We start from the raw sequence: 25,673 nt of genomic DNA on the forward strand, positions 1-25,673 counted from the left end.
AGGGCATATTGCCTGGGTTTCAGGCTCCATCCCCAGAGGGGGGCGTGCTGGAGGCAGCCAATCTATGTTTCACTCTCTCTCTCTCTCTCTCTCTCTCTCTCTCTCTCTCTTAAAAAAAATAAAATAAAATAAAATAATTATTTTTAAAAAGAAATTCACTCTACCCACTATATATTTTACTACATATGTATATATATATTGATTTCAGAGAGGAAGGGAGAGAGGGTTAGAGACATCAATGATGAGAGAGTATCATTGATCAGCTGCTTCCTGCACGCCCCACCCTGGGGATCGAGCCCGCAACCTGGGCATGTGCCCTGAACGGGAATCGAACTGTGACCTCCTGGTTCATATTCAACACTCAACCACTGAGCCAAAGGGGCTGGGCTGGATATTTTACTATTTAAAAGGAACTAATTTTACTTTTTTGTAAAATGTAGGAAATATGCAGCAACAAATAGCTTATATCCATGGAGCCATACACATATTTTGGGGCCCCACGGCAAACAGACCTAAGTCAATTTGACGGCTTAGTTTGGGATCTTTTGTTGAATAGCAGTAGCCCCCAACAAGGAAAGCCAGAGGGTAACTACCTGCGTTTCAGACTGAACTCCAAGGCACTGCATCACAGACAACCCCCCACAGCTGGCCCTCTCCTCTGCTCACCGATGATCTCCAAGCATTTCCCAGCCTCACACGTGACCATGTCCGACCTGGCACACAAAAGTCTCTCACACAAGCCTTCTTTCTCCTTACCTCCCACGACACCTTGGCGGCCCATGCAAAGATGGGGACGTGACAACATGGAGACATGTTTGGAGACCAGCCCAAGCTGCCCAATGAGGCACATTCACCTCAGACTTGGAGGAAATGAAGAACACGTGCTGCGGCAAGCCCCTGAGGTTTGGAGCTGTTTGGTCCAAGCACCTTGCTGAGGCAGATGGGTCAATATTCCAATGGGCCCTGGCTGGCCTGGCTCATGGATAGAGCATCGGCCTGCGGACTGAAGGGTCTCAGGTTCGATTCCAGTCAAGGGCACATGCCTGGGTTGTGGTCTTGATCCCCAGTGTGGGGCGTGCAGGAGGCAGCCGATCCATGATTCTCTCTCATCATTAATCTTTCCCTCCCTCTCCTTTCCTCTCTGAAATCAATAAAAATATATATATTTTTTAAAATTCCAATGGTAGGACCAGCAAACGAGCTAGCATCACCAGCAAATGAGCCTGCCGTTTGCTAGGCCAGGGACACACAGGCCTACGTGGGGTGCTAGCCCAGCTGCAAAGCAGCCCCTGCTGGCCTGGTTGCACTCTTATTTTTTGCCCAGCTTATAACCTTTCCAGCTAATCCCACATTTCACCAATGAAAACGTTATTTCTACCATGATTTGTGCTAATTGACAAACCCTCTGGCTTGGATTTTTGATAACATCCCTTCAAGTATTTTCCCAGCCACCTTTGAGAGTGGACTTCATTACCAAGTTCTTCAAACGGGAGCTAACCAGCCCCGGAGGGTGGGTTCCTGGCTAGCACGTAGGAGAAGCTGGAAGCATTAGCCACCGGTACCGCACACTCACCCACCGAGAGATTAAAATAGATGTAAACTCTTACGCTGGAGCTAGTTTGTCTCCTGGATTACTGCAAGTATTAATTAAGCACCCTTAGGGTAGAGATTAAAGTAATTCACACAGTGACTGTTAAAATAAATCACAAACAATAGAACAGGCATCTAATTCACAGCCGTCATCCAATTTACTTATGTCTCTGCTCACCCTAAGAATTATGAGCAAAGGATCATGGGACCTATTCCTAAGTGTAAGATTAGATCAATAAAATTAGCCATCTGTCCAAGGAAGGTTTTAAACTCAGGTTGTCTTTAAGTATTATGTTTCCAACTGTCCAGATGTTACAGAAAAGTGCCTGCTGATACAACTCCTTCTGCACAATGTAAACCATTAACGGGCTAATATAAACGTATCGCACCAAGAAAAATAAATAGCATTAGCATTGCATTAAATCTGATTCAAGATTTTGGATGCCCTGTCAGCAAACACAAGTGTTAAGATTTAAATTGCTCGGATCTGCAGAGTCAGACGAAGACAGAATCTTCCAGTGTCTTCAGGGGAGTGGAGAACGAACGAAGAGAATGGAAATGAGATCAAAGCTTTAGAAAGTGTGTCCTTGCTTGTTCCAGTTGGCTAAGGTAATAATAATTACTACAATTGTTGTTAGATAAAAATAGCCTATCTTTTTCTACCACTTTAGCTTTCAAAGCACTAGTCTGCTTTATTTCCTTTGATTCTGGAAATAAGCTGGTGGGGTTTTCTGGGGTAAGTGGGGGATTTTTTTCAAAGCTGAGAAAATGCAAGAATCATTCATAGAAAAAGGAAGAGCCGCTGGGTCTTTATCTTTCTACATCACAGGTAGGGGCTCAGGAATTACTCCTATTGACTGATTAATGAGCAAACATGGACCATTTCTTAGCTTTCTAGCTCTGTTGACATTTTCACCAACCCGCAGTCACACCTCAGCCTGGGTAATTCTCTCCACCACCACCACCACCACCACCACCACCCCCTGCAAAACTTGCCCAAGACAATTACTAGGCAGAAATCATCCATCACCCTTGGGGTTACTGGTTCTCAAAGAAATCCATTCAAGCAAGACCACACACTTGGCAGCCGCGTTCTCCAAATTAAAAATCAAGGCACGCGGTTGACCAGAGTCCTTCTGATTTGTCAATGAATTTATCTGAAAAATTTTACAACTCAGTACAAATTAAGTCACATGCAAGCAATCATACATTAGCATGTATGGAAAAGGATAAAAGTGCATGACTTCCTAAGTGCCTGTGTTTATCAATCACCATGCCTGAAACATAGTCTTTCAGTTAACCTAGTCATTCAGGTTTTTTCCCCCTGTTTACAGTAGATTAAACAATCCCTGTTTCATAAATATTGCCTTCAAGCTTCAGGCTTCTTCCCCTTTTTAATGCCTTGGTACATGTACTGCCTCATTTAATCTTCCTTTGGACCTTAAATGGTAGGTTCTTTCATTATCCTATTTTTACAGATGAGGAAACTGAGGCATACAAAGCTCATACAGCTTGCTCTCTGTCACCAAGTCACCAATAAAAAAAAGTCAGAACTTGAACCCAAATTTGCCGAATCTCAGAGTCGGTGCTCTCTCCCAAGCCTTCCTGCTCAGCCAGCAGAAACCAGCCATGGAGGCAGGGAGACAGCTGGGGGGTGGAGTGGGCCTGAGGGAAGCGGGGAGGAGAGGTTGGTTGATGCAGCTCGGCATGGCTTTTTGTTCATGCTGCTGCAGGGTTTCCCTCTTTTGTGCAGCCATCTCTGCATGACTGGCATGGGGAAGGCAGGTGGGTAGGAGGAGGGTCTGCTGGGAAGAGATATCCCTCAGGAGCCTCCAGGAGACCACTGGAGTCCCACATCCAACCTTCAGAACACCCGCAAAGAGTCTAAGCACGAGGCTGCCTATAGTACTGGTGCAGGTTGTTGCTGGCAACCCACTTGGTGTGGACGAACAAAGTGGAGACTGTGGGTGGTGTGCAGAGTGCCTGGGGTAGAGGTCCTGAGGAAGGGAGGCAGCGGGAGGAGCCCAAACTCTACTTTGTCAAGTCTCAAGGTGTGGACTTCAACCTACATGCACCAAGTCACCTGAGGTTCCTGTCAAAAAGGCAGGTGCCTGGGACGCACTCCAAGAATTCTTACCCGCATGGGAATTACTGGCTTGGGTCAGAGGCCAGAGACCTTCTGAGGTCAGAGACCTGCTCTGAACCAGCTTAGGAAGGTGCGCCCTCTGCTGGCAGCACTTTGATTTGACTTTCACCTGAGTGTCTATCCCTCCCCCCATCACCCCCACTGGGCTTCCCCATCCCATGAGATCAGGGGTTCTTCAAGGTGGCAATGGCTTCCAGCTCATTTCATAAGGCTGGGGCCACACTCTGGGGTCCTTCTTCAAAACAGAGGTCCCCAACCAATGGAATCAAAGATGGGTCTGGGGGTTTCCCCTACAACTGCCCTGTGGGCTCTGTAGTATCTCCTCCTCCTTTTCCCTTTTCCATCCCTAAAACAGCAGGTGCACTTCCGATCCCTGCAGCATGACATGCCGAGACTGAGACAAGTGGCAGGGGTCTTGGCCAGCTCCAAAGACCTGTTGCAACAAGACATTACGTCATTCATTTAGTCGATTGGGAGAGATGACGGTCCTGCTTGCCGAGTGGGTGAGGCAGGAGAATACAGAATATCACAGGGTAACCCTGTGTGAGCCAAGGCCCTATCTCAGCCTCAGATGCTCGAGTCCCTGTCTTCCAGAAATCTAGTTCTGACTCACCGGACCACATTTGAGCCGTAGTAACCCGTGAACAGATGGACAATCGGTCCCCAAAGAATTCTAAGGCTATGAGAGCGCTGGCTCAGGGTAAGAAACAAAGACAAAAACACCACTCAGTTCTTTCCTGGACAAGTCACTCTTGCGTGAGAAAGAATTCTGAGAAAGAAGTACTGCCTCATGTTTTACTACATTTACCCCTGACCTTGACTTCTCTGTCCCTTGACCTCTTAGAAAACCAAAGGGGGGAGGGGAGGGAGGAAGAGAGAGGGAGAGAGAGAGAGAGAGAGAGAGAGAGAGAGAGAGAGAGAGAGAGAGGACTGGGCTTCTTTATAGGGATTAGATATGATGAAGGGCAGGAGAGCTGATGGCATGAAGTGTAAAAGGAAGGTACTTCTGCTGTGGTCCTGAACTGACCGAGTAGCCAGGTGCTGGGATGTACACACAGGAACACATCGGAGATGCGCAGGTTCGGTTCCAGATGACCTTAGTAAAGCGAATATTGCAATAAAGCGAATCACAGTGCATATAAAAGTTATGTGTACACTATACTGTAGTCTGTTAGGTGTACAGTAGCATTATATCTATCAAAAAGTGCACATATCTGCCCAGCCGGGTGTAGCTCAGCGGTTGAGCGTCGTCCCAGGAACCAAGAGGTCACCAGTTCAATTCTGGGTCAGGCCATATGCCCAGGGTGCGGGCTCTATCCCCAGTGGGGGGTGTGCAGGAGGCAGCCAATCAATGATTCTCTCTCATCATTGATGTTTCTATCTCTCTTTCTCCCTCTCCCTTCCTCTCTGAAATCAATAAAAATATATTTTTTAAAAGTGCACATATCTTAATTTTTAAAAGTTGCTAAAAAATGCTAACCATCATCTGAGTTTCCAGTTAGTTGAAATCTTTTGGCCGGTGGAGGATCTTGCCTTCAGTTTGTAAATAAACACACAATATCTGCACAGGGCAATAAAACGAGGGGGAGCATGGTTGGTTGGAAAGGGAGAAGGAGGGACATTCAGAAGAGACGCGCCCCCTCAAGTCCTGTGCTTTGTGCTTTAGGAAGGGGATACTTTTGTCCAATTTTACGGATAGAGAAACACAACGGAAAGTACAAAGGTAAAGAGTAGAAATCTGCATCTCCCTGATGATGACTGCGGAGCCCCAGGTCCTCCGGGGAAAACCTCACATTCTGAACCCTAACCTGACCTGGTCCCACTGACCCTGGGACATCAGGCAAACCGGAAAGGAGGAAGGATGGCCGGACCCTCGAGCGGTCCTCCAGCCCAGAGTTCATCAACACCGAGAGGTATTGATCCGCCTTTGCGAGCTGGTGTGGCTGGGTGCGTGCTGGTCCAGCAGGTGCGTCTGGCCTTCCCTCCGCCTCTTCCTGGCCCGCATCGGAAGGCTCACCTGCACTTCTCCATGAGACTCAATCTAAGGGAGAAGTGCCAGAGACCACTCAAGAGTTCAAGTTCAGTGTCTGTTAACCTGCACAGTCCCTTACCCACCCTCAGCCCAGCTGTAAAATAAGGGCTTTGCATGTCCTTCTGGGTCTACGATTCTAATCTGTAATCTGAAAAGGAATGAAGGACATCCAATAAGTGGCATTTCCAACTCATGGGGGTATGACGGAGTGCTGGCGATCTTCAGAAGCCCCTTTTCTACCTCCAGGCACTCCAGTGGGCTCTCTAGCCCCGCCCAAGCCTCAGCCCCCAGGAGTTCAACGAGAGAAAGCAAGGTTACAGCCTGATTCCTGTGGATGAGGTCAGTAGACAGTAGCTCCAGAACTCCCTGTTGGTATCTTTCACACTCTGTTATCTTTGGAGGCCTGGGTGCAATCCCAGGTACAAAGGTTCATCAGCAACAACAGGCTCCCCACACAGAGCAGCAGGGGTAACCCCCTGCTGGGCTCTGTCTCTTGGAGGGCCCCTCTCCAACCAAGAGGCAGGCCCGCTGTGCCAGGCTGCACACCTCTGCCCAGGAGCTGCTGAAAACTGTTTCTGTCCCAAACATCAGAGCCTGAATTCCCACACCCCCACGTACTAATTGTGACCTTGGGGGAGATATTGAATGCCTCCAAACCACAATTTCATTTTCAGTTAAACAGGGGTAATAATGGCACCCACCTCCCAGAGCTGTTGGGTTGATCAAATACATCTGAATGTGTCAAGTTCTTAGAACAGTATAGCAAGCACTTAATTAGGTGTTATTATTTAATTTGACTTAACTTGAAAACTGTCATTTCTTGTTTTACTCAGAAAATGCAGAGGTTCCTTTATTAATGTTCAATTACAGAAGATGACCTGTCTTGGGGTGTCTCGAGAGAAGGTGCCTATGTTGGACCCAAATTAGACTCATAACTGAAGCTGCTACTTGGTTTTGTGTCACCAGATGTAGGTGGGATGGGGAACTTTCAGGTTGATTCTGAATACAAAACTTCTCAAGCAAAGCTGGACTTGTCAAAAGTAGATTTCACAGTGTGAGGTGACAGACAGGGCCACCAAATAAAACAGGACTGCGCCACCTACAAGGTGGCTACACTACCTTCAAAGTACTGCCCACAACCCAATTTCTACTGGGGAAACAAGGCACAAAGACTTTCCATATGGATCCTAGCAGGACTTGCTGGTGTCTGGGGAAGATTATAAATTAGCTGGTTGCTGTTCACATCAGAGCCAAAGGGGGCACATTCAGTTTTTAATCTGGACCAATTTTCTTGATCAAAAACTGGTCTTTCCGAGGGATGTGAATGAGCCCAGGAGGAAATTTTTTCTCCCCTGAATTTTATAAAGTAGCTGTCATTTTAATTGGAGCAGCTTTCCAACCTGAAAGCCAGTGTCTGGATAAAATTATAAAGTAATGAAACATTTATCTAAGCTGAGCATAGTCCAAACGCTCCTACCTCAAATTTGATGTATTTGCTAGTAAGACGCTAACATGTTTAACAGGTGGAGTTTCCACTACTAAAACCCCATCTACGCTTCAGATAAAAACCAAAGAGGCATCTTCATGGCATGAACGGCAGAATGAGGCGCTGAATGAACCAGGTAGGAAATATTTCTAGGAGAGGAACTCCAAAAAATACGAAAGGAAACATGATGAATCCTAGGAGCAGTTTTATACAGCAGGGTTTTGTAAAGTGCTTTGTTTTAAAAATCTGCTTCAAGGCTTGGAATCCTTTAAAGAACATTGCATATACTGTTGATGGTTAAGAACTACAGATAGAACTATGCATTATTCAAAATTGTGAGTAGATGGTTTTATGTGAATAAATAAACCCGGAGAATGTAATTGATCACGATGTGGTTACTTTAAGGAAGAAAGTTAAAAAGTGGCCCTTCTCTGAAACCCTGGTAGATGTATGTATGTGTGCATGTAAGAAAAGAAACTAACATAATATTACCTTGGATGGCTGCTATTATCTTCAGGATGAATTGAACAGTGGAAACAGGGAAATAGAATAGCTCATATTTTAAGTATGCTGCAAATTATGCTAATGTTCTCCATTCCAGGGCAGGTAGCAAGGTGATAACAGATACAGTCTGAAGAGTGAGGGTGTCTCCCCGAGCTGAACAGCAACAAGTCATATTGCCAAATGGAGAGATCCTTGAACCACGAACATATTTAAGCAGCCATATGGGAATCTGCCAAGATTATTTCCTCTGCCCTCTGATGAATTTCCCCTGGTTTGACTCTTAGAAAAACGCTATTTGTGAAGACAAACTGCACTTTCTGCAAAGTTTTGCAGGCTGCATTCAAATAAAGTTATATTGTTTCCCATTGTTCATAAGGCTTAATTAATCCCATAAGACAACCTTGCTTACAAAGTAAACTAAGAAAAAAAAACCACAGATTTTCCAGAATTCTAAATATAGTGCCAGCAAAGAAAAATAAAAACCGTTATTCGGCGCAAACAATGGTTAGAACTTCATTGCTTAGAATGTTCGACTTGGAATAATCTCACAACACAGGCCAAAGCAAAGTAAACAAAATACAGGAAGACTTTTTAACGGGTGAAACCAAAGGAAATGCAAGTTACTATATTTCGAGTTCTCTCCGATTCCTTCTAATCGTCCACAACCCTGACATTTGGGTTGAAAGCTCAGAGCAAAGGCAGGAGTTCAAAACCAGATGAAATTCTGAGAGAGCATCCCCAGTCAGAGTGGAAGAGAATCCTGACATTAGAGGCCACATCCCTCCCCAGTGCGTGGGCTGCGCAGGGGGGACTCCAGGCAAACCTTCAGATACTTCACAGGAAATGGCTGGGCTCTGGACAATATGAATTCAGTAAGATGTTTGGAGACACAGGAGGAGCTGTCTGCCTCTGCACAGTTGCAATCCTCTGTAATTGAGACAGCATGATCGCTACCCCCGCTCTCAGGTCCCTGGGATCAAATGCAGAACCTTCCACCTCTACAGTGCCTGCATAATAGATCATTCTTTTAACAAACACATATCCCTGGAACACCCCCACCCCTCACCCCCGCCTCGGGCTGGGGGCGGGGATGGGGGGGTGCAGCTCCTGTCTTTTCTCAGCCCTGGGCAGCGATGAACCCGGTTAAACTGGCGCTGGCGAGGGCAGAGAGAGGCGGCGCGTGGACCGCTTCGCGTCCTCGCCAGGGACGGGGACCAGGACCTGGGCGCTCGGGGCGTGGCGCGCCCCCAGCGCGCAGAGCGTGTTACCTGGTTTTCGGCGAGCTTCCCCGAGCAACACGGGGCCGGGTCGGAGGCTGGAAGCCAGGAGCAAGAGCCGGAACAAGATGCCTGGGATGAAATCCATTTCACCGCGGGCTCCTGCAAAGTTTCTCCAAGTCCCGGGCGCACAGAAAAAGGGCGTCTCCTGGGTGGGGGGGGACGAGGAGGACGCCGGCCCCGCGGACCCCGTGGCGGGGTGGAGGAGGTGAGGGGCTGAGGGAGCTAGACCAGCCACCGCCAGGAGTCCAAGGAGGCAGGACCGCAGCCGGAGGTCGGCGTGCGGGAGTGAAGCCAGTCGCCAGCAGCAGGGCTGGGGGGGGGGGGGGGGGGGGCGCGGCGAGGAGGCGGGGGCTGTGAAGGAGGCCCGCCGGGAGGGACCAGCTGGCTGCGGAGGGAGGGAGGCTGGACCCGCCCGGGGATGTAATTACAATCGGGTGGAAGTGAGCGGGGCGGGCCCTGAGACAATTGACTGTTCGCCTACCTCTGGGGAGGACGGCCCGCCCACCACCCCCTCTACTGACCCCCGGCTCAGCCCTTCCCGGCTGGGGACCTAGGTGGGGGGGACTAGGAAGGGCAACTTCAGCCACTAGAGACGCAGGGCAGGAGGTCAGTGATGGCAAGTCCCGGACCCTCGGCCACGGTCCTCACCCTGAAATGTGGCTGCACCCCCACCCCTCACCCCCTCCTCCAGCCGCTTCGCTCTCGGTGGCTTCCACCCGCCTGGGGACTTCCCCAACACCTCCCCTGGGGGTCTGGTCGGTCCAGCGCCCTAGGGGGGAGGAGTGGGGGAGGAGAGGGTCTGTGGTTTGCAGGTGGGTGCGGGGAAGAGGAAGAGGGGGCGGGGCCGGCCGGGCTGGGCGCTAAGAAGATAAATGGGACTTAAGACGCGCAGATGGAGAGCTGAGGCCCCATCACCAGGACGCCAACTCCGGGTGGAGATTAAGGCCCCGAGTGGGGGAGCGGGGCCCCCTGGCATCGGAGGAAGGCAACTGGAGACCCTTCAGCGGCGGAGATGAAACTCCACGTTAAGCCTGACATTGGCGAGAGAGACGCGAGCTTGGCCCCCTGGAGGGCGGAGAAGACCTGGCTGGGAGCCGGCGCGCCTGGCGTCCTGGTGCCTGACACTGGATCGGAGCTCCTGGGCTGGTTTCCCGGCCCGTGGAGACACCTTCGCCTCCGGATTTGCTGCCCGAAGGGCTTAGCAAAATGCACCTTTTGCCAGGTTTCCCTGCGAGAGGAGAGACCCTGGCATGTAAGTCGCCTGACGCGCTGAGCTCCAAGCCAGAAGGGAAAGCAGATACAACAAATAACCCAGGAGGGAAGCGCAGCTCCCTGGTGCCGGTGCCGGGAGAGAGGGAAGGCCGGGGAAGTCCCCGCAGCGGAGGACGGTGGTCGCTGTCCCAGGGCCAGGCGCTGAGGCTGAGACCCTTCCTTCCACCGCGGTCTGGAACCAGAGGGAGCGCCTGCTGACCTATATCTATCCCCCAATGAAGTTCCCCCGGAAAGGTCTGTCAAGAGCCGGATCTTGTTTGTCAGCCAAGCTGAGCATATATTCCCTGATGGTGGCGATCTGGGATGTGCAGCTGCCCGTAAATAAATGCCAGGGCCACTCCAACTTGAGTAGTGGGAAGTCTAGCTGTGACACCACAGCTTGTCCCTTACACGGACCCGGACGAGAAAAGTCGGGAGGGACTGTGCTTGTCACTTCGTGGCCGTAACAAAGCCCGCCTGGGAGCCTGGCGGGGTGACTGCCCCCAGGGCGCTGCCTCAAAAGCAGGGGTCACAGACCTTAAGGGTGATCAACGCCCCTAGAAGTGACCGAGGCCCTGCCTTGGCACCCACAGGGACCTGGGTTCAGCATCCTTGGCCAGTCAGGGGCCTGGGCTTGAACTCCAGCCCCGAAGTTGTTGGCAGCTCTTCCCATGAGAAGGGATCCTATCTAATAAAAGAGTGATATGCAAATTGACCATCACTCCAACACAAGATGGCCACCCCCCATGTGGACACAAGATGGCCACCACAAGATAGCCAGCAGGGGAGGGCAGTTGTGGGCGAAAAGGCCAGAAGGGGAGGGCAATTGGAAGGGACCGGGCCTGCAAGGGAGGGCAGTTGGGGGCAATCAGGCCTGGAGGGGTGGGCAGTCAGGGGTGACTGGGCTGGCAGAGGAGGGAAGTTGGAGGCGACCGGGCCTGCAGGGAAGGGCAGTTGGGGGAGACCAGACCTGCAAGGGAGGACAGTTGGGGGAGACCAGGACAGCAGGGGATGGCAGTTAGGGGTTACCAGGCCTTCAGGGGAGGGCAGTTGGGGGCGACCAGGCCAGCAGGGGAGGGCAATTGGGGGTGATCAGGCTGGCAGGGGAGGGCAGTTAGGGGTGACCAGGCCAGCAGGGGAAGGCAGTTAGGGGCAATTGGGCCAGCAGGGGAGCAGTTAGGCTTTGATCAAGCTGGCAGGGGAATGGTTAGGGTGATCAGGCTGGCAGGCAGAAGCGGTTAGGGGCAATCAGCCAGGCAGGCAGGCAAGCGGTTGGGAGCCAGCAGTCCCCCCTTGAGAGGTCCCAGATTGGAGAGGGTACAGGCTGGGCTGAGGGACACCCCCCCCCCCTGCATGAATTTCGTGCACTGGGCCTCTAGTTTTCTTATATCTGACCTCAGGTGGCACCCACAACCAGGCAGGTGCTACTGAGAAGATACCTCCCAGGCTGGTTCTGCTCCTTCCCACTTCAAACATGATTCTCCCTGATGTGGAAATTGGAAGTAATAATAGCCATTAGCACGATGGCCAGCATTTATCTAACAGACCCTCTGAATTGCTCACTAATCCCAATAACAGTCATCCCACACAGGTATCGTTAGTAGCATTCTCCCATTTGACAGACGAAGAAACTGACGCCCTGAAAGTTAAAGAACTTGCCCAAAGTCCTGCACTCCCAAGAGACAGACTTTGGGTTGAACCCACATAGTGTGGTTCCAGAGCCCAGGTTGTGGGACAGGTGCAGGGAGAGCTGACCCAGGGGGGACTGAGAAACAGGGCCTGTGGGGGCTTCGTCCTGGGCCCTGCTTGTCGTAGATCTCGGTAAAATATAGGGCCTGGATAAAACCATCAGCGAATTCCAGGTTTTGCTTTCTCTTCACATGATAAAATAGCACCGTCTAAGCCCAGTCACTTTTGCTCGGAATATGCTCTTTGAGAGACCATACAAAGTGTCCATTGCGCATTGTGCAGGCCTGAGCTGCAGCCTGGCCGGTGTCCTCCTCCTCTGTCCGCGCCGCCTCCTCAGACTGGGCCCGGGGCCCCCCTTCCATCTTCGGCGGAGGGCCCTTGGCGGTGTGGGAGCTGGCCTGCTTCTTCAGAGCCCCCTCTGGTTTCCTCCTCGCGGGATTCCCTCTGATCGCCTGGTTAGATTTCCCTTGTGAGGCCTCCAGAGCTCCGGTCTTCAGGCCATCGAGTAAGAACCTGCTTCTTGAGATCTGCTCGTGCCAAATCTAGGGCACACGTTCCACTGAACTTGTTCCTTTCCTTTGCCAGGCAAACCGCACCCCACAAGGTTCCCTCTTCCAGTCTGACAACCAGCTTACGGCCCTTGGAAACACGATGAAAGACAAACCGAACAAACAGAATGCTTGCCTTTCACACTCTTCCTGCCTCTGGGGGGAAGAGAGCTAAAGAGGGCAAAGAGGCTTTGAATGTTTCATTTTAAAAAATCTGTTCAGATTCACTGGAGGTCTAAACTCAATTAACAAGGTCACCAGCAGAAGACCGACCTGCCTGCTTTGCTCAATATCATGAAAGAAGACTCTGACCCTTGCCCCCTGGAATGGATTTGGAGGCTGTTAGAAGAAAGTGAAGGCGAACTTACCAATTACAAAATGTTTAGAAAGTCCCTAAACGAGAGAAAAAGACAGCGGCAAAGAAATTAGCGTTAGATTTAATTTAGTTTTTGAATAGGTTATATGTACAGATAAAATTTGAAATGTGCATCAGGCAGCGTGCATAGTGAAAATTAAGTTTCCTTTCACCCCTTCCTCTCCCAGAGGCAATCACTGTTATCAGTTTTTTATGTATCTTTCCGTAGATATTCTAGGAACAAATGTGCACACATACATTTTACACAAGCAGAAGCATCTCATACAAGCTTTGGAACCTGAAGATCCTTCCACATAAGCAAATACAGATCTGCCTCCCTCGTCCTAACTGCTGAATAATATCCTATCGTATAATGCACAGCAATTTGTCCTTTCTTCTATAGTTTTCATTTCTACTGTAAAAGACATCACTGTAGTGAATGATCTTGAATATACAACAGTGTGCGCATGTTATAATAGACTGTAGGGTGCGTTTCTAGACTAGCCATTGCTCAGCCAAAAGGATACATGCCTTTTCAATTTGATAATTTGGCCAAATCCTCCCAAGGAGAGTGTATGGATTTACACTGCCTCAAGCAATAATTGAGTATGACCATTTCCACAAACTCTCATCAACATAGTGTCTTATCAAACTAGAACTTTATGTTACATACACGTAGATGACATGTTTTAATCAACATAGAACAAGTAAAGAAAAGTGCACAAATAATAAGTGCACTGAACGATGCCTTATAGCAAAGAGCAGCATACTGTACAACTTCCATCACCCCCAGTCATCCCTCCTCATACTCCCTCCCTAGATGTATATATTTTTGAGGAGGTATCAAGAGAGTTCAAACTTTCCATACATTTTCAATTAAAATACACAAATAAAAATAGATCAGCCAAACATGTAAGCTCTCCCCACCCCTGAAATGAAGCAAGCATTCATTGAGATTTGATCCCATTCTGTAGAAGGCTCTGTGCTGGGAACAGAAAGACTAATAGGAAAGAAAACCCAACAGTGTCTTCTGCACTCAGAAGACTAAAATTCTGTGGAAAGAAGACAGCTGCACAACCAACTGCTCCACAAAGCAGACCAAGGAAGCACTAGATAACAATGCATCATGCTGTTGTGTCAAGAGAGGAAGACCCTGTATTACAAGTGACAACCTATGTAATAATACATTGAAATATAGCCATTAGCCTCACAACTGTATAAATATGCTTATGTACATAACTAGGGGCCCGGTGCACGAAATTTGTGCACTGGGGGTTGGGGGTCCCTCAGCCCAACCTGCCCCCTCTCACATACTGGGAGCCCTCAGGGGATGTCCTACTGACGACTTAGGCCCTCGCCCCACGGGGAGCGTACCTAAGCCGCAGTCTGGCCTCCCTTTGTGGGAGGCAACTGGGCTGGTCAGGGGAAGGCACCGGCCCCATCACCCCGCTGCTGCAGCCACTGCCAGTCACCGCAGCCACCAAGGTGTTTTCATCAACATGGACTCCAGTCCCTTCACCATGAAAAAAAATGATAACTTTCTTTAGGCATTTTCAAGATGTGTCTTTCATAGGATATGGATTTCTTTATTTATTTTTTATCCTCACCTGAGAGTATGTTTCCATTGACTTTTAGAGATTGTGGAAGAGAAAGGGAAAGACAGATAGAAACACTTTGATTGGTTGCCTCCTGCATGAGCCCTGATCTGGGCCCCAGCCAGGGAGGAGCCTGCAACCTAGGTACATGCCTTTGATCAGAATCAAACCCAGACCCTGCTGTCTGCAGGCTGAGGCATTATCCACTGAGTCAAACCGGCTAGGGCAGGATATGACATTTCTTAGCCCTCCAGCAGCGGACCTTCATATTTTTCTCCAGAAGTGTGGTGGAAAAACCCTAGATCACCTTTTTGGATTCTTATTACCCAAATTACTGAGAACATTACCAGTGGCATACAGGAAGCTTAGCCAATGTGCAGTCAGAAAAGGTGTTTCCTCTATAGTTCACACCAATGGAGGGCTGGGCCCTGCCCAGGCTTAAAGCCTCTGGCCAAAGCTTTAGGCCTGGGCAGGCCCCTCCAGCTCCCTCTGATCACTGGCTCAGCCCCTGCCCAGGCCTGCACAGACCGAAAGCCTCTTGGGCAGGAGCGGACTCCCAGCTCCCTGCAATCAATCGCAGGGGGTCCACTCCTGCCCAGGCCGAAAGCAGACCCCCAGCTCCCTGCCCAGGTGATCAATCGCAGGGGGTCCTCTGGTGTACCAGGCCGAAGAAACCCCCAGCTCCCTGCGATCGATGGCAGGGGGTCCGCTCGTGCACCCGGCCAAAAGCCTCGGGCGGAGGCTTTTGGCCTGGAGCCAGAGCGAACACCCAGCTCCCGGCTTTCGATAGCATGGGAGCTGGCCCCACTTTCGATGGCAGGGGGTCCGCGTGCCACGCCCACCATCCAATCAGAGCGAGGAGCTGGGTGTCTGCCACGCCCACCATCCATCAAAAGCCGGGAGCTGGGTGTCCACTCCAGCTCCAGGCCAAAAGCCTCCTGCAGAGGCTTTCTGTCTGGTGCCAGAGCGGACCCCAGCTCCCTGCAATCCGTCGCAGGGGGTCAGCTCAGGGCGCCTATGTATGCAAATTAACCGCCATCTTGGTCTGGTTTATTTGCATACTCGCTCTGATTGGATGGTGGGCATGGCGAAGGTGCGGTCAATTTGCATATTACTGTTTTATTAGGTAGGATAGGACTCCCCAAGGGCAGAACTGGAGTGACCAGAATAAATTAGCTGGTATTCCCAAATCTGTCCTTCCTTCTGCATACATTTCTAGCAACACTGGTTAGAAGTGACTGGGAATTATAGTTAAGTTGGGCAACCTGATGATTCTCCAGCCTTTCGTTTTAATGTAAACTTTTTAATAAATAAGGTGAATAAATCCTAAGTGTATAATTCAATGGGTTGTCACAAAGGAAATAAACCCGTGAGATAAGCCTCCAGACCATGAAACAGAACAATGCCGGGCTCTAAGAGCCTCTTCATTCCTCCCCCGATCGTAACCTACCCCACAACCAAATGGGAACGCATTTTCCTGATTGCTAACATCTGCATTAGTTTTGCCTGCTTTGACCTTTATGTAAATGGAATCCAGTAGTTTACTCCAGTTCTGTAATCATTTATGTCTAGCCTCTTTCACACAATGTTATGTTTCAGATGTTCATTCAAGCTGTGTGGTTATTTCTTGTTGCTGTATGCTATTCCATTGTGTACATGTATTTTTATTTGTTTTCATTCTCTTGCTGATGGGCCTTTGGGTGTTTTCTAGTGTGGAGTTACAACCAAAAATGCATGTATGATCATTCTGGTAGGTGTCTTTGGGAAGCACAGTAAGCATTTCTGCTGTGATAACTGTGAGCAGAATTACTGGGTTATACGGTAGGCATATGTTTAGATTTGGAAGATATGGTCAAACAGTTTTCCAAAGTAGCTCTACCAATTTACACCCCCACTGGCAGCATATGAAAGCTCCAGTGGGTCCACAATCTCACCAGCATTGATATTGTCTTTTTCATTCTAGTCACTTGATGAATGTGCAGCAATATCACATAGTTTTGATTTGTGTTTCTTTGATAACTAATGAAGTCAAGTACTTTTTCACTTGTCTATTGGCCATTATATACCCTATTTTGTGAAGTGCCTGTTCATGCCTTTTGCCTATTTTTCTATCAGATTATCTATTTCTTATTGGTTTGTGAAAGTTCTTTATATATTCTGGATACAAGTGACAGTATTTTTGTTGGGGGTGGGTATTTATTTTGAAAATATTTTTTGTTAACCAGTGTTACCCCCAATAAATTCAATAAGAAGGAAGAAAAAATATTTTTCACCCTCTGTCTTGTGTTTTAACTTTCTTAATGATGACTTTGATTGAATAACAGCCATAGTTTTAATGTAGTACAGATGGTCAAGTGTTTTTCTAGCATTTTTTTATATCTTGTTCAAAAAACTTTACTTACCCCAAGGTCACAAAGATATTAGTTGGTATGTTGTTTTTTTCTAAAAGAGTTATCAGTTCCTTTCCATATTTCGATCAGCAGTAGATTTCTGTATATGATAGGGATGTGATCACAGCCTTTTCAATGGCCTCTCCCTCCTGAGACAGAGACGGGCAGCTGCATCTCCAAGGGAGGAGAAGTGGTTTCCAGGATGCTCTGGACCATGTCTTTTCCTCTGCGAGCATCAGCCCAGCTGATGTCCGGGGCTAACACTGTGGCTGCGCTCCTCACCTGGTGTAAGCATGTACACAGCCACCCTGCGCTCTGTGTTTGGGGCATAAACAAAGCCCTTCTGCTCCAAAATATCGCACTTACCGGTCTCTCTGTTTTCCTGAAATTCCTAAGATTTGAAATACTGCCATGGGTTGGAAGTATGACTTGTTTAGGACTTATCCCCCTTCTGTCCCAAAATGCACTGGCGAGAGATGGAAGAGAGATGTTTTAAGAACTTTTATCTCAGTGACCCCTCTTGAAATGAGGGTATTCTTCCTGCAAAGGAAGAAAGGCCTCATTGATACTGTGCCTGTTGACACAGAGGTAAAGACTAACATATTCGCTAATGAAGCTGTCACCTAGCACATCAACACCAGGGTCTACAGCAGGTAGAACATGAGTGTAATATGCTTTGGGAGGGGAAATCGTGGTGTGCGGGGATCAGAATGTGGGGTGTGGACCGCTTGCAACAGCAACACCTGGAAGCAATAATCATCTCCTGCACTAGGGGAGAAGCTGGGAAAATACATCAGGGATAGAAGGGAGCATGACCCTGCTACCTAAAAATAATGGGCTTAGAGCTTCATGCGCCAAAATGGATCAAAATGGACAAAGCAAGATGCAGAATGGAGTGCGGGTGATGACTGAGTGTGGGAAGGGGGTTGGAGGGTCTGGCATAGATGGGGGGAAATAGCATTGTGTTCTCTTTGACTGTTTCTGTATTACTCCTAGGAATGTCTTTATGTGTGTTAAAAGCAGGACTGCATTTTAAAAGACTACAGGGCAGTCCAGGTGGAGTGACAGGAGGAATGATAGGGACTGAGAAACCCAACGAAGAGATCCAGGTGCCACACGTCTTAGGAGAAGGAGGGAATGAAGAGTCTGGGTCAGGGGCTGCCAAGGGGAGGGGGCATGAGAGGCAGTCGCCCACGATGTGACTCAGGCCAGTGCTGCCAGATTTAATGCGCAAGAAAGAGAGCCATGCCCTAACCGGTTTGGCTCAGTGGATAGAGCGTCGGCCTGCGGACTCAAAGGTCCAGAGTTTGATTCTGGTCAAGGGCATGTACATTGGTTGCGGGCACATCCCCAGTAGGGGTTGTGCAGGAGGCAGATGATTGATGTTTCTCTCTCATCGATGTTTCTAACTCTCTATCCCTCTCCCTTCCTCTCTGTAAAGAAGCAATAAAATATATTTATAAAAAAAAAGAAAAAGAAAGAAAGAAGGAAGGAAGGAAGGAAGGAAGGAAGGAAGGAAGGAAGGAAGGAAGAAAGAAAGAAAGAAAGAAAGAAAGAAAGAAAGAAAGAAAGAAAGAAAGAAAGAAAGAAAGAAAGAAAGAAAGAAAGAAAGAAAGAAAAGAAAGAAAGAGAGCCAGAGGCTGCGGCCTCCTGCTGGTGCAGGCGCCCCTGCAGCAGGTTGGAGATGTCAGGGATCTCCTGGGTGTGGGTCTCCAGGTCCAGGGACCACACACATCATACGATGCCGAAGCCCCCCAGTGGCCACACACCGTGGCTCAGCCTCCCAAAGGCACCTCTCAGAGCGCCAGCCCGCAATTCCAAGGGCAGGGCTTGTTTGTGACCAGAGATGATGTCAGGAACATCTCGGTGGGCTAGGGGAAAGGGCCCTGCACTCTCGCGCCAGCCCTGTCACTAATGGTCAGTGGGACTCTGGTGATTCCATCACCTCTTTAGACCTGATTTTTCTCTCCTTTCACATGAGAGTGTTGCCTAAGATGAGTCTCAGCTCACAATCTCAGCTTCCCCAGAAGAGCCTCTATGTTTCCCCCAGGCCAAAGGTCACTGCTTAAAAATAAAGGGAGTCGTGTAAAAGTTCTATTCTCGGAAAGATACTTTTCAGTTGGAAAGCAACAGTCTCTTGCAAATTAAAAAACAAAAAAGAAAACAGTAAAAATGCAACATTTAAACACACACACACACACACACACACACACACACACACACACACACACACAGAGGCACTGCATACCCCACAGGACAGTCCTTGCCTCTGAGAAGCTGTAGGCAGAGGACTCACAGTTCCCAGTCCACCCAGACAGGAAATGGGAGGTGTGAAGGGCGGGGCGGGAGACGGTTGGGAGGTGGTGTAGGAAGCAGAGGAATGCTGGCTCAGTGTCTGGGTTATTTAGTGACTACAAACAAATGCAGATTCTCGGATGCCAAGAGAAAACCTGTGGGAAGAAGCGAAAGGCCAGTTTTTCCATCTGAGTTTGATTATATTTTTATCTGTGTGTTTCTTACGGGAGGAGGTGAGAAGGGGGAGGGGCGTGGAAGAGTTGGAGGTGTGGAGTGATGGCCAGGTGTCACTAAGCGGAAGGGGTACTCAGGGGGTGGGGAGTAGCTTTGGAGCAGTGTGCTTGGCTTGTACCGTGGACGAAAGGAGGTCCAGCCTAAGACAAAGTCTTACGAGCTGTGATTTAAGCCAGAGTGACCATTGCTGGGAAGCAAAATCTCAGTGCTCTGGAGAATGGCAGTTCTGCAGCTGATTGTGCACATGACAATCACAGGAAGAGGTGAAAGGAGGGTTACATGAAATCCAAAAATGGGAGATTAAGGGGGTGGGAGAAAGCAAAGCAGGGAAATCTGTGAGATTAGATAAAAAGCAAATGGAGAGACACACTTCTTTTCCATCGGCGGGTGCGGCGAGTTAACATCTACAGCATCTGGAGCTGGCATGCGGGGACAAGATAGCGATGAGGGGTTCTATGGCAGTATTTTAAAGGGTCTGGAAAAAGGAGATGACAGTGACATTTCAAAGGGATGTTGTCATCCTAGATGAAAAAAAAAGACAATAGACAGGCTCACATACGGTAAAGACTGACCTTTGTCAAGGAAGCCACGGGCCGAGGACACGTCTACCACCATGACCTGCTTTTCATTAGGAATTTTAATGGTCAGACCATCCTAGGTGGTTACTTCCGGTCTCTGAGTGTGTGGGGCCCGCCACACAGGCCTCCCCGGAGCCTGTCAGGTTTAGTGAGTGGCCCCTTTTCCGTCCACAGTGCCCAGCCCGGGGAAGACAGGGTAGAGGAAAGGTGTGAGCAGGAGCCGTTGTCCGCATGTCAGGACGGTAGTGCTGATGGGAGGAAGAGGAACGGGTAGCTTTAAGGAAGTGCCTTATCCAAAAAGCAGGAGGGGATGACCGAGATTCATGTTTTCAAGTTAACTGACAACACGAAGCAAGATCAACGGTGAAGGACGAGGGACGAACTCAGCCTCGGCTCCCTCCCTGTTTGATGGGGTGTCACACCTACTTTGAAGGCTGTGCCCCGCAGATGGGATAACCCAGGGCACCGTGCACACCACCTGACCTGGGCTCTATCTTGCTCCATCCCTCCCCGTGTATCACAGACAGCCAAGGCCTCTCCTGCGCTCCAGGGCAGAAGCACCAGGGGAGTGTGTCTAGGCTGGCACAGGGGACGTGGGGACAACGATGGAGCTTTGATCCAGACACTTTCCACACGAACTGGGAAGAATGGAAAATCAAGACTTGTGTTTTGGAACAATGAGAGATCTCTCCCACAAGGTGATGGTGTGCTTGGGCAGGGGTTGTCCCGGGAAGGAATAATGGCTGCTGTGCCATCAAAATAAAGGAACACAAACAGGGTATACCTACCCGGATGGGGCGCCTGCTAGTCCTCTCAGCTGCTGGGAGCACTCGTCCATTCATAGTTTCCTTCAGCCTCAGTGCCTCCTAATTGATCCAGTGTGCATGTTTTTCATGTCCCCTTTCTTCTCCTTGGGTTGTTACTCATCGCATGTCCCTGGGTGAGTCACATTGCCTCCCTGGCATCGGTTTCATGGGCTGAACTGCATGAAGCCCAAGATCCTACCCAGCCTGGACATTCTTGCATCCAGGCTGGGGCACGGCAGCCCCAGGCACAACCTCCCTAATCCTGTCCAGACCCAAACTTATCCCAGAGAAATGCCACCATGGCTCTGGTGTCTGAGCAGAAGGAACAGACCAAAGAGATTCCTGAGCCCAGATAGTGGGAAACCCAAGAAGCAGACACAGATGTTGACTTGCACAAAGTAGGCTGTCCGGAAATTATTCATTTGGCGCACAGACAGGGATGGTTTTAATTGTTCTTTGGTCCCAAGCTCTATTATTATCATGAGTTTAATTAGGGAAAAAACGACAACACACAGTTGAAGCCACCCCCTTTCACTGGGGTGAACAGCAGACTGGACCAATATAGTGGCTTTACTTTGTATGCACCAGTAAGTGTGTTATGTATATGTGCGCCCCCATGTATCCCACCCATGCCGGGTTACGCCTGGGCTTCCCAAACAGTGGAGAACTATGTGGAGGGGAATCGGGACAAAGGAGAAACCCAGAAGTCAAGGGAATAAATTGGGAGAGGAGAAAGGAAGTGGAACAGACAGAGAACAGAAGGAACATTCTAGCTTGTATTCCAAAAAGTCCACAGGACTAGCTAACAAGTTTGATAGCACAGTTTCAAATTTTAACTATTTAGCATTTTAATGACAAGTCAAGCAGATAAACAAAATTGCCAGTTCAAATTGGTCGCCCTCACCAGTGTGTCCTTCTTTAAGAAATCAGAATTTATGTAAAAGAATTTGGTAGATGATTTCTTTTTTCATGATTTAAAACATTTTTTAGGAAAGTAGTCCCTTCAAAGTGACTTTTCCAGATGTTTTCCTTAAGAATAGAATGGACGACTTAAGCTAAAGTGTTAGCATTAATTTTAATATTATGTATTCAGATATAAAGATAAAGCATTATTGAAGTAAAAATGTAACCTAGTAAAGAAAGTAGAATATATATGTGCCCAAATTGAGATTTCATTTTAAAAAAATTTGAAATACATATATTATATTAGTGGAAAAAAACAATTATACTTAGAAAAAATTAATATTCTTAAAATATTCTCCTTCTTTTCTCATGTTTTCTTAGGAAGCCAAACTGCATGTTCCCTAATGGAGAACAGAAATAATCTAAAGTTCTCTAGGTACCCAAAACACATCCTCTCTTCCTCTAATACATGCTTAGTCTAAAGAGTAAACTTTAATAGCAAGGTATTGCTAAGATAACCTATTAAGATGTTTAAGGAACTGAGAATCAACTTCTTAAATCCATAAAGCACCTGTGTCAGATTCATAATTAAACAAGCACTCTTATATATTTGTCTAGATTTAAAGGGCTAGGAGATCAGGGAATGGGAGGGAGAAAGGGGTATGATAGTGTTTTATCCTCAAATATCCAAATAAATTAGCCTATTAGTATTTAGTTTGAAAAACAAATATGTAGAAAGAAGAATCTGTACGTTGCAAATTTTCTCAATTTTATTTTCATTCAAATCTAAAGTGAGAGCTTCCAAACTTACATATTAATAAGGATTTGTTTTATGTTATATTTTAATAATAGTAAATTAATATGGCTATGGGTAGTAATTTGATTGTCTTTTAGAAATAACAAACTTTTACTTGATCATGTATTTAGTCTGTTCAAAATTACTGTTAACATAATTTATATAATTCCTAAACAACAATGATTCTAATGCAGCACTATCTAAATATGACTAGATCTTTCAAAAGCTAATAAAACATCAACAAAATTATTTCCCCCTAAATCTTTGCAAAAGAAAAAAGTTCAGACATTAGTTTCTTAAACAGTCATGCCACAGACAAAAGGGCTTATTACTCAAGAGGATTACTGAGTGGAGAAAAACTACTCTCCGCTTTTGAGGCCAGCAGGGTTATGACATTAGCAAAATTTCTCGTGGACCATTCAGGCCAAGGACTAGACTGGGAACCCCATGCTCAGCTGATGGGGCCCACCGGCCTGGCAGCTGCAGAGCTTCTTACCTCTCCACACCTCTCTTTCCCTGCAGGACCACGAGGGCAGGAGCAAGAGGAGGGCCAAAACCTCAAGTGGGCTGGCTAAGGGGGTACTCCTGGATCTTGGCCTGGCCCAGCCCCTTCCTGATCAAGGCAGCTTAGCTTAGACTTAGCCCTGAAGTCTACCCCTTAGCAACCTGTCTTCATACCCTGCACTTCCATTTTGTGCGAACTGCCAAGCCAACTAGTGTATAATATCAAAGAGTTTGCAATAAATTATTTGGATTAAAAAATGAACCGTATTCCAAAGCACAGTGTAAATGAGGGATACCTGTTTCTGAGGGGATATTTGCATTTTCACAGAAAATCAGAGCAAGGAAGAAAGTCAGTAGCCTAAGATGCAGATGGATGGCTCTTGACTAGTGGTTCATAACTTGGCTGCACATTAGAATCTCATGGGGAGCTTTATAAAATACCAGTGCCTCGGAGCTTTATAAAATACTGATGCCAGCCCCTCTCCTGAGATCTGATTTAGTTAGCCAAGGGTGAGTTCTCAGCATTGGGATTTGTAAAAGCTCCCCAAGTGACTTTAATGGGCAAGGTCGGCAACCCCTGCTCTCCAGTGAGAGAGCCTAGCCTTGAAGCTGGAAGTGGAAAGCTGATAAGCACACAGAGGTTGTCAGGAGGAAGACACTGTAGATGGGATTTATCCATCAGAAGAGGGGCTGGTCTGGGGCAGCACCTCACAAACGTTAATGTGCATGCTCAGCTCTTGGGATCTTGTTAAAATGCAGATTCGGATTCAGTAGGTCTGAGTGGCTCCTGAGATTCTGCGCTTCTAACAAGCTCCCGATCATGTCAGCGCTGCAGATCCAAAGGCCACATTTGAGTGGTAAGGGTCTAGGTGATCTTGAAGAACCTTCTGATCCTAAGATTCTATTATTGTCTGAATTCAGAACATCACGGCTTGAGGAGAGATTTTTCCAGGGAGGGAGCCCCAGGGCTTGAACCACAGGGTGCTATTTGCCTAATCTTGGCATAATGATGAACAAACTTGCCAAGAAGCATAACTCCTTTGACCTACAGTTGGAGAAGTCAGGTTGAGACCCAGTGGAGAAGCAAATGTGCTAAGAAAATGTTTCAGGGCTCAAAGGGAACCAAGGAGCCGGCTCGGATGCTCTGCGGAGTAGACCTGGTATAAGCTTGGAAATCTAGGCACAAGGGTAAAGTATGAAAAAAGTAGGAAGAGAAGTAGATGTATGATACTTAAGTATAGCAAATGATTTCCAACAGTTTATATTTTACATTTTAAAAGTTATGAAACTTTATTTGGACAAAAACACTAAAGATAAATCTAGTAAATTAATATAAAGAAGAAAAAAAAGACTAGCTTTAACAATCAGCAGTTGCCAGAGACTGTAGAGGGGAGGGCTTGTCTACAAGGGAGGTGGTATCTTCTGGGGGTGACGATAGCACTGTTCTGTCTCTTGACTATGGTTACCCAATTGTATGTGTTTGCCAACTTTTTTTAGAACTGTATACTACATGTAAATTTTACCTCAATAAACCTGAATTTAAAAAATTGCATATTATGTCTTTTCTATTTTCAAATGTGTTCTGTCTGTAGTTCCTTAACCTTTGTTTATAGCTAATATAATCTTAACCTTTGTTTAGTCAGGCACAATGCTAAGTGTTTACAATTATGTTTAACCATTTCAAATCACCATTTTCATAGATTAAGAGATGATCAAATAGCTATTTCATGTGATTGAATCTAATATTTACCACAACCCTTTGAGGTAGATACCATCATTATCTTCATTTGAGGTGTAAAATGAGGCTAAGGAGGTTCAAGTAATTTTCTACAAAACCCAGTGAGGAGGAAGCCAGTTTCAAATACATATATATACTAGTGGCTCAGTGCACGAATTTGTGCACACTGAAAGGAAATAAATTAGAAGACATATTTTAATATTGCTATTTTCCCTTTCTCTATAATAGAGACATATCAACCAAATTCATGATTGACAATGACAGATGGAAACACATGGGTGCGATTGGTGCCAGCGAGAGCTTTATATGTATCATGTATACACGAGTCAACTTAACCTTTCATATATATATAGAATAAACTTGCTTAATTAGACCTGCTTTCTGATTTAGCTAAACTTTTTCCAGCCCAGTGAAGCACCCCAACTTCTCTTTCAGCAACACAGCAGTAAATATCAACACAATGCAGATTATTATTATAGATCATGCAGGGAGAACAAAGGGTAAAATATTTAACTGTAGCAGTGTTTGACTATATTCTGCACAGTGATAAAACCTGAAGTCATTTTCAAGGTCCACCATTTTCTTACTTCTTTTCAGTCAGGTCAAGTTTCTAAGCTTTCTAAATCTCCATTTTCTGGCTAATGAAAAGAAAATGGGATTCCACCCAATCTCCTATCTACCTACTCCAGGACTTCTGTGAGGATCAAATGAGATGAGGCATGGGAAAACGCTTCACAGACATTTGGTTAAAGTGTGAAATGTTTGCACCTGGCTATAAAGCAAGTCATGTTCCTGGGCTGGAGAAACTCCAAGAAGGCTAGTCACTAGGGAGAGAAAGCTGGGTGTTGCTATGTGACATCATTACCCGGTGCCCACAGTGACCCTTTCTGGACTGGGCTGGGCTGTGGACTGCATTTTGCACCATGGGATCTCGGCAGTGTCAGCTGCGATTT

At 47.4% G+C, this 25,673-nt stretch overlaps 1 protein-coding gene across 1 annotated transcript in view; it reads right to left on the reverse strand.

The window, feature by feature from the left end:
* Nucleotides 1-9,321, reverse strand: part of EGFLAM (EGF like, fibronectin type III and laminin G domains) — a 135,997-nt gene extending 126,676 nt beyond the window's left edge. Inside the window, exon 1 of the mRNA XM_079793916.1 lies at nt 9,027-9,321. Within this exon, the coding sequence (XP_079650042.1) occupies nt 9,027-9,123 (97 nt within the window). The 5' untranslated portion in view covers nt 9,124-9,321. The remainder of the gene's footprint in view (nt 1-9,026) is intronic.
* Between the last annotated feature and the right edge of the window lie 16,352 nt (nt 9,322-25,673).

The sequence above is a fragment of the Cnephaeus nilssonii genome (genome assembly GCF_951640355.1).
Source record: "Cnephaeus nilssonii genome assembly, chromosome: 2".
In the NCBI taxonomy this organism is placed as follows: Eukaryota; Metazoa; Chordata; class Mammalia; order Chiroptera; family Vespertilionidae; genus Cnephaeus; species Cnephaeus nilssonii.